Source organism: Halyomorpha halys, unplaced genomic scaffold (genome assembly GCF_000696795.3).
Source record: "Halyomorpha halys isolate HHAL.00 unplaced genomic scaffold, Hhal_1.1 Scaffold1210.1, whole genome shotgun sequence".
Classification (NCBI taxonomy): Eukaryota; Metazoa; Arthropoda; class Insecta; order Hemiptera; family Pentatomidae; genus Halyomorpha; species Halyomorpha halys.
Window position 1 is genome coordinate 98,661 of NW_027115484.1, and position 15,787 is coordinate 114,447.

Genomic DNA, 15,787 nt, shown 5'->3' on the forward strand with positions numbered 1-15,787 from the left:
AGAATAATAATATATTATGAGAACTAGAATAATAATATATTATGAGAACTAGAATAATAATATATTATGAGAACTAGAATAATAATATATTATGAATAGATCAATAACATCAAGAGTTCAACAAATATTCTTTGAACAATTTAGAAACACATAGTAAAAGAGAATGAATTAAGGTGGTCATGGAGGATTACATTTGTAAAGTATTTTTATTTAAACAGATCCAAATAAATCTAACCAACAATCATGGGAAATTACAAGGCAGATAATAAAAGAATGGTTATAACAAATGAGGGATAAGCTAGCTAAGAAAAAGGTAATAGAATATACTGTATGAGTTACATGGTAAGATGAGGTTATATATAATTGTGGATATCCAAAATGGATGGTAAGCTACCTAACATAAAGGTAGTAGAATATGCTGTATGAGTTACATGGTAAGATGAGGTTATGTATAATATCCAAAATGGATGGTAAGATAAAGTTATGTATAATTGTGGATATCCAAAATGGGCACACTATATAGAGAACTGCTATGTTGTAAAAAGTATGCCTAGATGAAAAAAGAAACAGTAGACTAGTTCTCAATTAACTAGAGGGATAACCTACTTGGACAGCAAACAAAAACGTCAATGAACGCTATGCAATAAACATAATTTATTCATGATTTTTCAACACAATTGAATTAGTATTTTATTCATTTTTGAAAAGGAAGTTATGTTATATAAAATAAGTGTAAGCAACACGTTTGGAAAAAAAAACGCACCTGCACAGAAAACCTCAGTGCACAAGTGAATGTGCGAAGCTCAAAAAACATTTGTGGTTAAGTTACAGATATAAGTCATGAACATATCTGTCATAAGTAAGCTAAACTGTTTGAAAGCTTTCTACTGTCAAGGAACAAGACTTACCTTGGCCGTGGCAGCGTCGGGGCATACTACATGCTGATAATTAATATTTATATAGTCCGTGCCGCTGCATACTGTCAGCGACTTTTCTTCTAAGTTGTCTCCATGCTTATTTACTAATTGTGTTAACAGTCTAGAATCCTGAACAGAAAAACAGAAAAAGATGTGCTCCTCAAAGTATTTATTATATTTTAGGTGCATTGTATTGCATGAATGTCTGTAACTAACAGATTAATAAATAATAAAGAATAAACAACATTAGTTAGGAATAATTGACTAGATTAAGGTTTAGAATTCACAAGAGTAACACATCTGTAAAGATAAAACTGAACTTTGCCCATAGATGGCACTACCCGTCAATTTAGTCACTTTCAAACTGCATCATTACCATCATTTTATCGTTATGATATCTGATAAATATTTTCAACTCACAGCAATATAAGTCATACAACAGCAGTTTTAAATAGCATAGCATGGAACATATAAAATTTCATGCCGGGAAACTACAATTTCTGAACAGTATTGATTATCTGTTATTATTTGAAAAAAATGCTGAAGTATCACAGTAAATGTAGCTTAAGATTAACAGATCACAAATAGGCAACCCATCGCCATCTGTGGTTCAAACAACTCACACCAAGTAAGCACATTTCTTTCATTAGTCAACTCTATTATCATGCACCAGGACTTTGTACCTCATCACCATCATCAATAGAAATTATCTTCCCATTATCTAAATTCAAAATAACTAAACTAACATTATATTCTCTTTGGGTTACCCCCATATCTTCAAGTTATTATCTTTTATTAATCAATAGATTTCACTTATGTTTAATTAAACTCCTTCTGTAATGGATAAAATTTGATTTAGGGATGACCCCCCCATAAATAGTACTTCAGGGAATGCCTAATCAAAACATGCAATAACTCATGGATCAAATAAATGGGACACACGAAGCCGCCCACATACATTTGAGATCCATGACTCCCTTTATCCACAAGATGAACTGAAAGGAATCCAAAAACCAATTGTGGAATGCTGCTCGCCAGTTACAGAAAAAAATATTTTTCTATTAAATTATAACTGTCGATGCAAAGACTTTTTAAGAAGTCAGAAATGCAGGATTTATCAGAAGAATCTAAGAGCAAAGATTTAATTTATAGGAAGAATCTAGGAGCAAATCGCCATTACATTCTTGTATCTGCCTAACAAGAAAACCATAAGAATCATAATGAGATAGGTTTCTTCAATTGGCAACAGATTATTTCTTATATGATGATTCATTATTACCAATATAAAAGTGATAAAATAATTGAGATACTTACCTTCGGTAATCCTCCGGCCCTAATATCACTAACTTGGCACAGCTCAATAACATCTCCCTCCTGTGAACAAAATTAGAAGATATTTCAATTAATAAACAAATAAATAAAATATATTATTTATATTGAGCCTCTTTGCTATTTGCTATTTCCTTTATTGACGATCCATTGAAATTTTATAATTATATTGTTGATTATAATATATTTAATGCAAATTTTAAATATTAAAAAAAAAAAAAAAGCATGAATATTATTTAATAGAAATATTTGTTTCTAAAGGTTTAAAAGATTTGGACACATGCCTTAGCCTGTAACAAAAAGTTAAAAAAAACAAATCTTGAATTCACCAATCCAAGCCTGTGGTTTCCAGCCGCCGGGCCACGGATAGGTTTCGGCAGAACATACTTCATGTGGAATTATTGTTAAAATTGCTATATTGTTACCTTAACTGATGTTATTTGAAAAGTTTTAATTGGTAAATAAGTAATACCTAAGAATGCACTTTTGAACAACCTAATAATCAAATATTTTCCACGTGGGACCCTCTTTCATCCTAAGTCAGGAGTGGAGGTGGGCCATGGAATATTTTATTTCTGTCTTAGTGGGCCACTGACTGCAATGAGTGGGGAACCACTGATTTAGGATGTGCTAGCGTGATAGTGAAGAAAATACATAACAATATATTTTCAAAGGTTTCTACTAGATAACGGCCTACGGACTAAAGAGTTGGAGATTAAAAAATAAAAGTTGAGATAAAGGATTTTAAGAGTAACTTAAAGTAAGTTTTTTTTTTAAAAGCTAAATGCTTATTTTTTTATGATAAATGTCTAAGTAATTAGAATAGGAATTTTTGGTATCCATTTTAAAATTAACAGCTTCTTTCTCTTGATATTCTTCATTTTATAATATCCTGGTATATTTTAAATAAGAGTTGTGATTTTTAGAAACACTGCGTTGTGTCAGTATTTCCTACAGTGCCTCTGCACAGTTGTAGTTATGAGCGAAGATGTGAACAAGGGTTGTCTATTAGCTCCTCATGCTGCAGGGGGAAAAGATCCCTTCATCGGTGCACTTGGTAGACCAAACCCACAGTTCTTGAAACTAAAATATCATGAAATCCTTCTACATAACTTGACATAAGAAAAATAGACATCACTGCAATCCAGGAAATGAGATGGATTTTGGCTATGATACACCTATAAAACCTATGTTTATATTATATACCTATGTCTATGTTATAGTCTATTATAATTACCATCCAAACCAACGTGTATTCAGGACTGGTTTCATAATGAAGGGAAGTCATGTTACCCGGATGAATATGAACAAAATGCCAAGACGAATTCTAGTAGAAAACCTCTACTGATCTAGATGTAGAGGATGGCACAAACCTCTACTGAGCTAGAAGTAGAGGATGAACCAAACCTCTATTGAGCTAGAAGTAGAGGATGAACCAAATCTCTATAGAGCTAGAAGTAGAGTATGGTCCAAACCTCTACTGAGCTAGAAGTAGAGTATGGTCCAAACCTCTACTGAGCTAGAAGTAGAGGATGACCCAAACCTCTATTGAGTTAAAGTAGAGGATGACCCAAACCTCTACTGAGCTAGAAGTAGAGGATGGCTCAAACATGGGAGAGAGAACTCTGAGGTGCAGGCTGCCAGAACACAGTTGGGAGTAAGAACTTGGAGAGTGGAGAACTGAAGGACCAGAACACCTGGCGAAAGCTTAGCCACAAAAGTAACAAAGCAATTGTTTTCATGTTGGACTATTCTTGTAATGAGTTTTTTAGAAGTCTGCACTTGGCAAATTTCATTAAATTACTGGTAACTTATTATTAATCAAAATACTGGTAATTTATTATTAATAAAAAAATTGGTAGTTTATTTTATAAGTAATATTTCTTTTTATTGAAAACTTCCATTTTACCTCTTTCATGTAGTTAAAGATGTGTCAATTTTTTAAAATTATTATGCACCTTCATTTTGATGTGATAATGTTGGTACTTGATAAATGGTTTATTAATTGCCTCCATAAATTCTAGTATGTAATCTATTTTGAAGAATTTAATCAATTGTTTTCTATAATATAATATTATATACTTGTAAAAGTAATTATTATTATTTTTACTTTTTCATATTACTAGTATTTTCAATATTCTTATTAATAGTTACAATAAAACCCTGCTGTAATGAGTCTCAATGCCTTTAAAACAAAATTTTAATATCTAGAGCCTCAATCTCTTATTATTATTATCCAAATTGCGATGGCTCAAAATTTGATAAATAGAACCTCAAGACATTTCTTTATTGATACCGATATGAACAAATTATATCAAATTCAAACACTTTAAAACGATTAGTATGTATTGTTTTAAAAATAGTAAACACATCGCAACATGAATATTAACATTGTATCTACACAGTCTTATTCTGCATTAACTAGAAAATTAATAGTATTAAGAAAATATAGGAAATTATGGTACATTAGCTACAGAGAAATTTGATAAGACATTTACATGAATTTAATTAATGATGTGTTGCCAGAATGCTTAATGCAGCCATCACTACCAGAGGACAAGTGCAACACACATTAATTATAAATACAATTTATTGCGTTAAGTCATGAAATAGGCAAAAATGACAAAACACAATTGGGACAGTAACAGAAAGGGCTTGAAAACTCCATTAAATTTTTTGAAGGTGATACATAGGCAAAGGTCATTTTTACTGCATAGAGGTTATCATTGCAAATCTTCTTTGCATAAATGGAATTTAGTTTTCCAAAAGGATTTTAAATTTGATATATAAAGGTTTGTTTACATGCTCTCTTTGTTATATAGAGATATATTTGCCATTGAATGCTATGACGGATTGAAAGGGATTTCAAAAAGCTCCTAACACAAGTTCCACAATATTTTCATTTTATTTTGATGATTGAGAAATATCCTGAAACGTTAAAAAATGATGCACCAACAATAAAGGAAATTTATAAGGAAGAGTTGATTCCAAAATGAACCCAATATAAGTTATACATTCATACATCATTAATAATTAAAAAGATTATTTTGATAGATGAAACATTGCAATGGAACAAATAGGTAACTTACTTTTGGCTCACTCTTCCAGTAAATGAAGAAACCATATTCATCTACTTTAAATAGGCAATTAGGCTCAAACTCAGAAGAGTCCTTCTCCTCGTTCCATCGATCAAATATACAACCCTGCACTAAGGCCTCTGGTACGGGAATATGCCAATTGAATTCAAACTTTTTTGTCATTTTTCACAGCCTAAAAATTTTAATAAAAAATTATTTTTAAAAACCAACAAAATTAAAAAAGTGAAACCCAAAAAAAAATATACTGATAATAGTTGCAGTCACAATTAACACAAATTGTAAATAATTTTAAATTACTTGTATACATAACCTTAAAAATATATTATTGTAATTATGGTGTGAACTGAATATAGTGGTTGTAAAGATGGTTGGAGGTGCCGTCAGTGAGGAATACAAATGAGTAAAAACTTATTCATTAGTGTTAGCTCTTTGAACAGAATATTATTGCAAATAGGAGATGGTTGGAGGTGCGGTCAGTGAGGAATAGAAATGAGTAAAAGCTTATTCATTAGTTCTAGCTCTTCGACCAGAATTTCAGGCCTTCATCAGGGAGACGCACGCATGCACAAGGTACGTACGAGTCAGATGAGGACGTCATTTGTAAGTCAGACTTGTGTTGATTTTTTGATTTGTGTATTAGCAGAATTGTACCTGTTGCCATGATGAAGGCTTGAAATTCTGGCCGAAACATTAGCAGTAATAAATAAAATTTGACTTATTTGTGTTCTTTGCTGACTGCACCTCCAACTATCTTCTCCTCATATAATATTCGCTCTCAACTATCATTACATCATTATTGTAAATAATTGTTTATAGTTTTATGTGTGCTGAAGAATGCTTTTGGCTCTGAAGGTGAGCATTGTAGACTGAAATACCTCAACATATAAAGCAGTAATAAATTATTTATTCTGTTTATTATTATCATTTATAATTTATAAACAGCTAACTATATCAGTACAAAGTGTAATCAGCCCTGTCATTAAGATCATATTTTCCTTTCACGTTTGTGAGGAATTTAATCTGTTTCATTAATTCTTTAAAAAATGTGAAAAAGGTTGATAACTCCAAAATGAGTGTTCTCAACTAACATATACATTTTCAATCCTCCCGCTCAATTTCGTTTGGCTGTAGGAGTGTGCAAAACTTTATGATCTGCAAAAAATACCATGGCGAGGGGGGAGAGGTTGTAGAAAAGTTTAGAAATCATTTTTAGCAATAATGGAATCTTAACTACAACTCACTCCCATTGCTTTGGTTAGAAAACACTCTACAAATCTAATTTCAGCCCATTTAATCCAATGGTGGTCACTAGAGGTTCCCAAATGTAGCAGGAAACATGGGATCAATTAAGGTATATAAATGTTGATAGATTTATTTATTGATAGATATTACAATCTGCCACACAGTTGTGGGCAAAAGGTAATAGTCATGAATGATCTCATACATACTAAAATAAAATAAAAAATAAAAAAATAAAGAAAAAAATAATAAAAAAAATAAAACTCTCTTAAAATATATACGAACAAAAGAATAGACAAGATGAACATAATCAAACTATCTGTATGAAAAATAAATAAATAAAATAACATAATGATAAAATAATATATACAATATTTACACAATCAACCTGGGGATCTCTGAGCCCACTCTATCCCCCACGTGTGAGGGGTAGAGCAGAGCTCAAGAAATCCCAGCGCATCCCTCTCTCCGCATCACTGGTAATGAGCCAGTGGGGGCTGAGCAAGTGCGCTAAAGCCGCAAACACTCAACTTAGTTTATAAATGTAGCAGGAAACATGGGATCAATCAAGGTTTATAAATGTGGCAGGAATTGTGGGGTCACTTAAGTTGTGATACCCTGCCACTCTTAAAAATACTTTATGCCATAAAAATAAAATAAAATAATAATAACAATAATAATGCTTCATTCTAGAGACATTTGGAAAGAATTCTCAACGTCAGAAAAAAATACATAGGTAGGTATCATACAAAAAGATGGTTGAAACGAAATATATCTAGAATGTTGCGTTGATATTTATATTTATTTTTTAAACAATTAAAATCATATTGTTGATTTTTTTCAAAGTTATTAATTAGTTAGTTACAATGCACAAGTAATCTATAAAATATCAATTTCAACTTACAATTGTAAATACTGTTTATTTTTCTACTTAATTTAAATATGATATAAGATAAACTTTAATTGTTATCCTGGATGTTTTATAATTCTAGTATTTAATAATGATTCAATATTTCTCTTAAATGTATGAGTATTTCTCATCAATAATAACTTATTGTAAAAATATTTTTTACGTAAACAAAATACAGATATATTTTTAAAATTTTAATTAGTAAACCTATTGCTAAGCTTTTATTAATTTGATCTTTTCATTGATTAGGGGGTTTGTTCGGCTTAGGGAGTGTAATGAGATTAATTTTTGCATGTAATTTATAAAATTAACCTGGTATATGTTGTAATATGCTCTTTTTTAGTAAATAGTATATTTTGATGTATAAAGGGTTTTTAATATGTTTTATTTTGTGTATCATTTGAATATTGTTATTTATTATTTTAAATCAAAAAGCAAGCTAACCAGTTTTCTTTGTCTAAAAGAAATACTATGTTTCAAAACAAGAAAGATGGCCGTGCGCGTCCTTCCAAAGTGTTCGTTGGATTGGTTGTGTTAAGATGGATTGAAGTTTTTCAACCTTTGTTGTTTCTATACAGTAATTATAGAAAAAGAAAAATCAAAGAAGAAAAAGAAAAACATAACAATTGTAAATAGACTGTTCACATCACAAACCATAACAAGTAAAGCGGAGCGATTGTAACACAATCGATTATTTTGGAGGATCAGTAAACATCGAAGATAGAGGAGAAGATTCATTCGTGTTTGAGGCGCCGAAGAGAAAGATGTCTTCAGGATGAGGAAATCCTCATCAATTTCTGTCAAGAAGGAAGCCATTTTGGACGCTAGGACAGAACGATAGAAACAAAGAAGATACCAGGGATCATCAAAGGAAGATCGGTGAACTTGGTTAGTTTTGCTATACGTAAAAATAGATTCATGTATAAAATAGATATTAATTTAATTAAGAGAAATTATTGTAAGTATCTGTATTCTGATTCCCAAGCAACAACACGCCCTGAGATTAAGAGTCTCTTTTTATATTATAAATTTTAAATAAAATTATATTATCTATTTAGTATTAAAGTTCTTAATTTGAACCCAAATTATCTTTTATATTTGAAAAAAGTTATAAAAAGATCGAAATTAATTTCATTTTATTTTTAAATAATTTAAATTATTACAATGTATTAATTACACTCAAAGCTGAAATATTTTTCAGCAATAGAAATTTAAAAAAGTTTCTGGATTCTTCATGCACTGATTCATGACTAACTGCTGCATGCAAAGTTTCATGAAGAGGGAGAAGACATTTTTCATGAAATGAAGTCAGGGGAGAAGAGCAGTACTTTGATATGTCGTAGTAATTGTACACAATAAATTTTAACAGGCTAGTTTAGCATAAATCCACTTTTCTCTATAGTTTAGCTCTTTGAACAAATTATTTATATGCACCCTGATGGGGATTATAACGAAAGAACAGCTGTCTTAAAATAATAATAAAGTTGGTCATTGTAAAGGAGTGTTTTTTAAAACCTAATTTAATAATGTTAGTTATTCAACACACAATAATAATTCTGTTCCTGATAACCATCCAGAATATTATTTAATCAATTACATTTCTAAATAAACGACTAAAGTTTCAGAAGATTTAAAATTAAATTAAAATGGGTATATAAAAAATAGGATACACTAAGTCCATACGTTGCTGAGCATCAAGAAAACTATGCTAATGAACAGAAAGACTCAGGTCATAAGCTAAGATGTTTCAAAATAAGGTGTAGATAGTTGACCGTAGATTAATGATTGAAGAAGTTTGTCGGGGGGGGGGGGGGGGGAGGAGGGGTGCAGTCAGCAAAGTGAATTTGTTGTGTATCAAATGTATCCAATGTGAAATTGGGTACATTTGGAAAATTTTTAGATATTAAATTAAAAAAAAAAACAAAAGAACAAAGGGTATGGCCAACTTAACAAACAGCAATAAAAAAAAAAAAAAAAAAAAAAAAAAAAATACAGGAAAATTATCAAATCCAGATTGAAGGAAATTTTGATATATAAGTATGAAAAGTAAAGAAATGTAGGGCGCATTTGCTGATAAATTATAATTTTAATTTATTATAAATAATAGAAAATAAATTGAATTATGGCCAAAATAATTTATTTAACTAATCGACTATTTGAAACAAATAGCAGTATTAGCAGTATCAGATTATTTATCAAAAAAGTTTAGCTTTTAATAATGCTAAGTCCTCAACTGATGAATTATGGTTGATTATGATGGTATAATAAAGATAATTTATGGTTGAGGATACAAGATAATTAACTCAAGGTGATATAATAAAAAAGAAAAAATTAAATGTTGTTGATTTACTAACCGCTATGGTGACACAATATTACAGTATCAACCAGGAAAAGGGTAACCATTCACCTTTTTTTTTGGACTGTTTTAATTTTTTTTTTTCCAGGATATTCAGAAATAAATTGTCTTCACCCAGTCATTAAAGTAAAAGATCTCTAACAAGTCGTAATTTTACGAAGATAAAAATTAAAATGATCGATATCTTATATTTTTCAGATTAAATGATGATGAGCAAATTTATAGAATTATAAAACACATAATAAACCGTGTATAACTTATATTTTTAAGTGAAAACTGATTAATGTATTTTTCCAATATTTCGTAACCTAGAATATTTTGAAACCTATACTTTAAATAAAAGAGCAAACAAATAGTAATTATTATAGTTAGTTATTGGATTTTATACTATAATTTAAGACTTGACCACTACGTTAACACAGGAAAACATTGATCCGAACAATGTTGTTTTCAATTGAGAATATCTACTAAAAAATAATATTGTAAGTTATAGTAATACATTATAAATTTGAATCAGCATTTTAAAATATTTTTGTGTTGCAGGTTCAAAATGTTGAAGTAATAAGAAAATAAACTAAAATAAATTATAGATCAGAAAATGTAGTCTAATATATGCTGACATAATCTTGTAGTTCAAAATATTACAACTGTTCAGTTATTGAAGATACATTTTTAAAGAAATATAATTTAATAAATACTAATAAAAATTAGTAGTCTAATTACAGTAAGTTTTAAAAATTATTCTTTATTCATTTTCTGTAATGAATTTCACAATTATTAAAATCAAATACTTTAATTTTTAAGCTGATTAATAAGGTGATATTTCCAAACCAATCTATAGTAATGAATCATTCCTAGTTAGAATTAAATTAAAACATTGTGACTTTAAACATTTCAATATATTTCATATTTTAATATTATTTATCACATATAAACCAACTTCCTCATTTTTATCAATTGTCATAATTGTCAAATGTTTCTAAGCAAATTTAAATTGCCAAAATTGAATCTTAAAAAAAGAAATTTTAGCAAATAGGTATTTGGGGTTTAATGATTAATGATCAATTGAAGTAATGAAAACTAGTAGTGTATTCTTTCGATACTAGAACAACACGGAATCACTATTAAGAATATTATCACAATTACTAAGAGCATAATTAAAAATGAATGATTAACAAACCAAAAAAGTTCTAAGTTAACCCGCTCAATTGAATCAGTGAAACTATTTTAAAGAAGTGAAATAAAAGTTGGTGAACATTAAGAGATAACTTTTCGACAATTAATTACTTTAATATTATTCTCAAGGAGACTACTTTGCATGCAACTCACTCGACAATCACAATTATACACTTTTATTTATTTATTTTTTTTTTAACATAAAAATACCATAGATAGAAAAGGAAGTACAAGATGAATCAATTAAAACATAGTAAGTAAAATTAAGATTGATAATAAGGCATTTTAATATAAGAATCAAATTATATAATCAATAACTTGACAATTTCTACAGCTTCAGTAATGATTAAACTTAAAAGTCAATAATGTATCTAGTGGATGCAAAATTAATAAAAACATTTGATAAATGGTGGTCAAATGTAAATCATAAGAAAGTAAAAAAAGTAAAAGAGCAAATGATATGACGGAAATATACTTTAAAGGGATACATATTTACATTAATGTACTTTCTTGCTAAGAGGCAAGTAATTAGTAGTAATTTTAAGTAGTTACTTGAGTACCATAGTGTTTGTTTACAATTTGTACCGTAAAAATGGACATTGTTAATTGTGAAAATTTAATAACACATGAATAAAAATGACTGATTCAGTATAAAACTTTATTTATTTTTTTCAAAACTATAAATTATTATTTATTTATAAACAAAGAACATTATAAGATTTATTATTGTAGCAGGTGAGTAAATTAAGCAGTGGACTCCTAATAAAAAACAAAATTCTGAAAGATAAACAAGAATCAAAACAAAAAGAAAGAGGCATAAATTAAAGAAGAGATAAAACATGCAGTGTGGGATGTACCTGATGATAAACTTATCATTAGAATATATTGTAGAGTTCTCGTTAGAAGAAAGATAACTATAAGGGTGGCATACTCTCATCGAAGGCAGAGCCGGAGGGAGGCACAATATAACTGACTTAGACTAAATGCACTTTGCCTACGTAACATGGATTGTAATTCTATTAACCCCACTCACTGAACCTCGACCATTTTGACAGCAATGGGTCCTTATCGCTGACGCCGCGCATGCGTCTCCCCCCCCCCACCAACTCGACAGCAAAAAGAAAACGATTTGCATACTGCAACAGACATTCAGGAACATCTCTTCTCTTCTTCTTTTAATATAATTTACTCTCACACACTTTTCTTCAGTCAAAAGTGTTTTCAAACATATTTTTCTAAATAACACTACATTAATACCAAATCAATTAACTACTGTCAATCAGTTAAGTATTAATGTAAACTAACTATAATGAAATAAAAAAAAAAAAAAATTTATCTTTAATCAGCGAAATATTTCCCTTTAATAATAATAAAATAAAATATTCAGTTCCGAAAGCAGTAACAGATCATAATTAGATCCCTAAATATTTTTATAAAATAAGTAAACACTGCGTTTTGTGATTTTTATAAACACTGACTAACAGTGGAGGTTCCACGGTGACGGTGCTAGAGACAGTTGCACAAGCGCAGAGAGTTGATCGTACTACTACCTAGGTATGTAATGATGATACTACTTCTTCCAAGCAAATCCTGATAATACGACAGCATAAGTTAATTTACATTGTGTCTGTAATAGATTCCCTACAACTATTACTATCTTCGCTCAAGACAATGCCTGCTTTAAAAAAACATCAATAGCTGATTATCTATTGTTCAAATAAACTTACTCTTAAATTTATTACGAAGATATGGGTGTTTTTTTAAGCCCGATAGAACTTGAAATTGTAAAAAATAACACAAAAAATTAAATTGTAATCAAAATTTTTTTTTTATTCGAAAGATCAATACGTGACATTAACATTTGAAAATGATTTCGGGCATATGGGCACCGCGGCTGTTCTTGACGAAGCGCATTCTGTAAAATTGTGTTCAGCGATGAGGCGCCTTATTGGCTTAACGGGTTTGTTAATAAGCAAAATTGCCGCATATGGTCGTGCGATTTGACACCTCTCGATTATTTCCTGTGGGGCTACGTGAAGTCACTGGTTTATGCTGATAAACCAGCAACAATTGACGCCTTGGAGGCCAGCATTGTTCGTGTTATTCGTGACATACGGCCAAAATTGGACGTCCAGAATGCGCTTCGTCAAGAACAGCCGCGGTGCCCATATGCCCGAAATCATTTTCAAATGTTAATGTCACGTATTGATCTTTCGAATAAAAAAAAAAAATTGATTACAATTTAATTTTTTACAATTTCAAGTTCTATCGGGCTCAAAAAAACACCCTATACTAGTGCCAAAATGTGGACATAAGAAATTATAACTTCTTAATTGGTTCATTCTATCTCCATAGAATGACGTTTTTTGCCCGATTTTTGTCCCTGGCTAATATTAGATCTCTACTATCAATATGTATATGCATATAAAAGAACTATGTATTGAGGGAAGGAGAGTAATAAAAGCTCAATAATTTGGGATAGTTGTTTTATTGCAGTAACAAGTAATAGAAATTAGCTAAGTTCGGTTTCCTTACAACCCTGGAGTGGTTCATGGTGAACTCTTCCACAATTTAATGCTCCTACTAACGACATGGGGAGAGAGATAGAACAAATTAGGGCATCATTTCTAACAGAAATACTTAACTAAATAGTAATAAGTAAGTACCTTAAAGGAGAATGAATTTATCGTTATCGTTTTATTTTACATCGTCATGTATAGGTGTATCATATTTTCAACCTCACAACCATGAAAAATCCGCCAATTCTGAAGAAGGTACATGATTAGTACGATTGGCAACAGTGGTGAATACCCACCGAACACGCCTGTAAACTCCTATATTCTCTTAGGTCGTTAGTTTACGTCAAGCGAACAACCAATTGTTGGAATTCGTGAGTGTCACCGTCTGCTTTCTCACAACGTTGGTCAACTTCGTCAAACCTTGCGAAATAAGTTAAAACCTAATTATACAACTAACTGAAGCGTCATTAGGAGTTATAATCATTATTTAAAAAAAACAACTCATTAACATCATACTGAAAACCATGAACCGTTTAGTTGAAAATCATCAAAACCCAGGATTTTACAGTTTTACCATGATCTAGGGTTATGAGGCCTACATTTGTAAACTATACATGAAAAGTTTGATGATTGAAGGGGTTACAAGGTTGCGTACTTCATATTTTGTAAACTCAAACCATTTAAAGTCAAGCATCCAAAGGTTTCTGACAGAGAAACGTGCCTAAACAAGATTTATTCCAACATACAACTATTTTTCAGGTGCTTTCAGATTGATAAGAAAAGTGCAAAAGATATTGCTGCCTACCTCTGCTGTGTCCAAAACAATCTAGCCCGTCTTCGTGTGCCACCTCTGTGCTCCCGTACTTGTGAAGACAACCCCTTTTCATATCAAAAATGGATTACAAATAGCAAACACATTACTCTGGCAAACAAAAGTAAGAAGAAAATATTATATACTTTGAAAGAGACGATATTCACCACATTAACGGCGGTCAGGAACATGGCTTATCAAGGGATCGTAATCCATCAAATCAAGATAACATAGTCATTTATAATCTGTTGATAATCTATAATCTGTATATTTTAAAATTTAAAAGTACAATATTTTCAAAGATATGTTTCAACAATTGTTTTAGAATACCATTTCTTCGTAACAGAAATATTTGTTAAAGTTAGCCAAGGCTGTTATAAAAAAATGTTAAAGCTATTCATTTTTCTCTCGGTGAGAGGCCGGCATTCACTACTTCCGGCCCTGCGCATTTGATCTTCAAAGCACTTGGAATAGCAACCAACCTTCGCACCAACATTGTGTATTAAATTTATCTTTCAGCTACAAAACCCTTCCTCCACTTGGAATAGCAACCAACCTTCGCACCAACATTGTGTATTAAATTTATCTTTCAGCTACAAAACCCTTCCTCCTCTTGAACACTGGATTCAAGCAACCACATCTTCCACTTACATCGCAGATGGACGGACTTAGACACGTCAACCTCTTTCCTTTGCCAGCTATGCAGTGTACCGATCATATGGTTTTCCTGGCTACCATTTGGTTCCTCTTCGGGGAGCTGAAGAGCTTCCAACTGTACAAATTTTTATTAGGCTCCTTGTGTATGAACCGACATTGAGTTCAATTTTAGAAATTTTAAAATTAAAACCAAAAACTAAGTAACTAATTTTTATGCACGCAATCGATATATCTTTACGAGGCCATTATTATAATCATTATAAATTATAAGGGGTTTGTGCTGATTTTTTATTGATTTAAAATATTTTTTTTAATTGAATATCTAGATTTATCTTGAGGAAAAAATGCTACAAGAGACTATCGAAGGACAAATATCACACTCGAGGAAGCAGCAAACTGTTTATCGCATCAATAGGTCTCCAGGAGGGGGAAGGAGCGTCCTTTAGCACTTCAGCGCTCTCTAAGTATAAGTTAATTGTTGTTCATCTTATACTGTCTACCGGTTTACACGCTCAATAATTTCATCAATAAGCTGCCCACCCAGAAATTTTCCAGGGTGGGCTCGGCCCGCTTGGTACAAAAATTAATAAACTAAATGAGATTATATGGGATTTAAACAAATGGGCACAAAGGCAAATGGGCAAACAATAGTTTTGTTTCTGGTAGAGAGTAGCAGACTTTAAGCGATGAGTCATCGATAATCACCTTACATCTTTTTTTCTCGGAATAAAAATGAACCTTTTATTTTCTATGAAAAAATAAACAAGAACAATAA

At 30.7% G+C, this 15,787-nt stretch overlaps 1 protein-coding gene across 8 annotated transcripts in view; it reads right to left on the reverse strand.

The window, feature by feature from the left end:
- norpA (no receptor potential A) overlaps positions 1-15,787 on the reverse strand; it is a 133,825-nt gene that overhangs the window by 51,506 nt on the left and 66,532 nt on the right. For 3 of the 8 annotated variants that reach the window (XM_067052532.1, XM_067052530.1, XM_067052531.1), the window contains 3 exons: positions 5,336-5,516; positions 2,232-2,291; positions 909-1,046 (listed from right to left, as the gene is read on the reverse strand). In XM_067052532.1, the coding sequence (XP_066908633.1) occupies positions 909-1,046; positions 2,232-2,291; positions 5,336-5,506 (369 nt within the window). In that variant the 5' untranslated portion in view covers positions 5,507-5,516. Of the gene's footprint in view, positions 1-908; positions 1,049-2,231; positions 2,292-5,335; positions 5,517-11,882; positions 12,089-15,787 lie in introns of those variants that run through there. The other 5 variants (XM_014433455.2, XM_014433456.2, XM_067052533.1 and 2 more) reach the window with 3 other exon arrangements.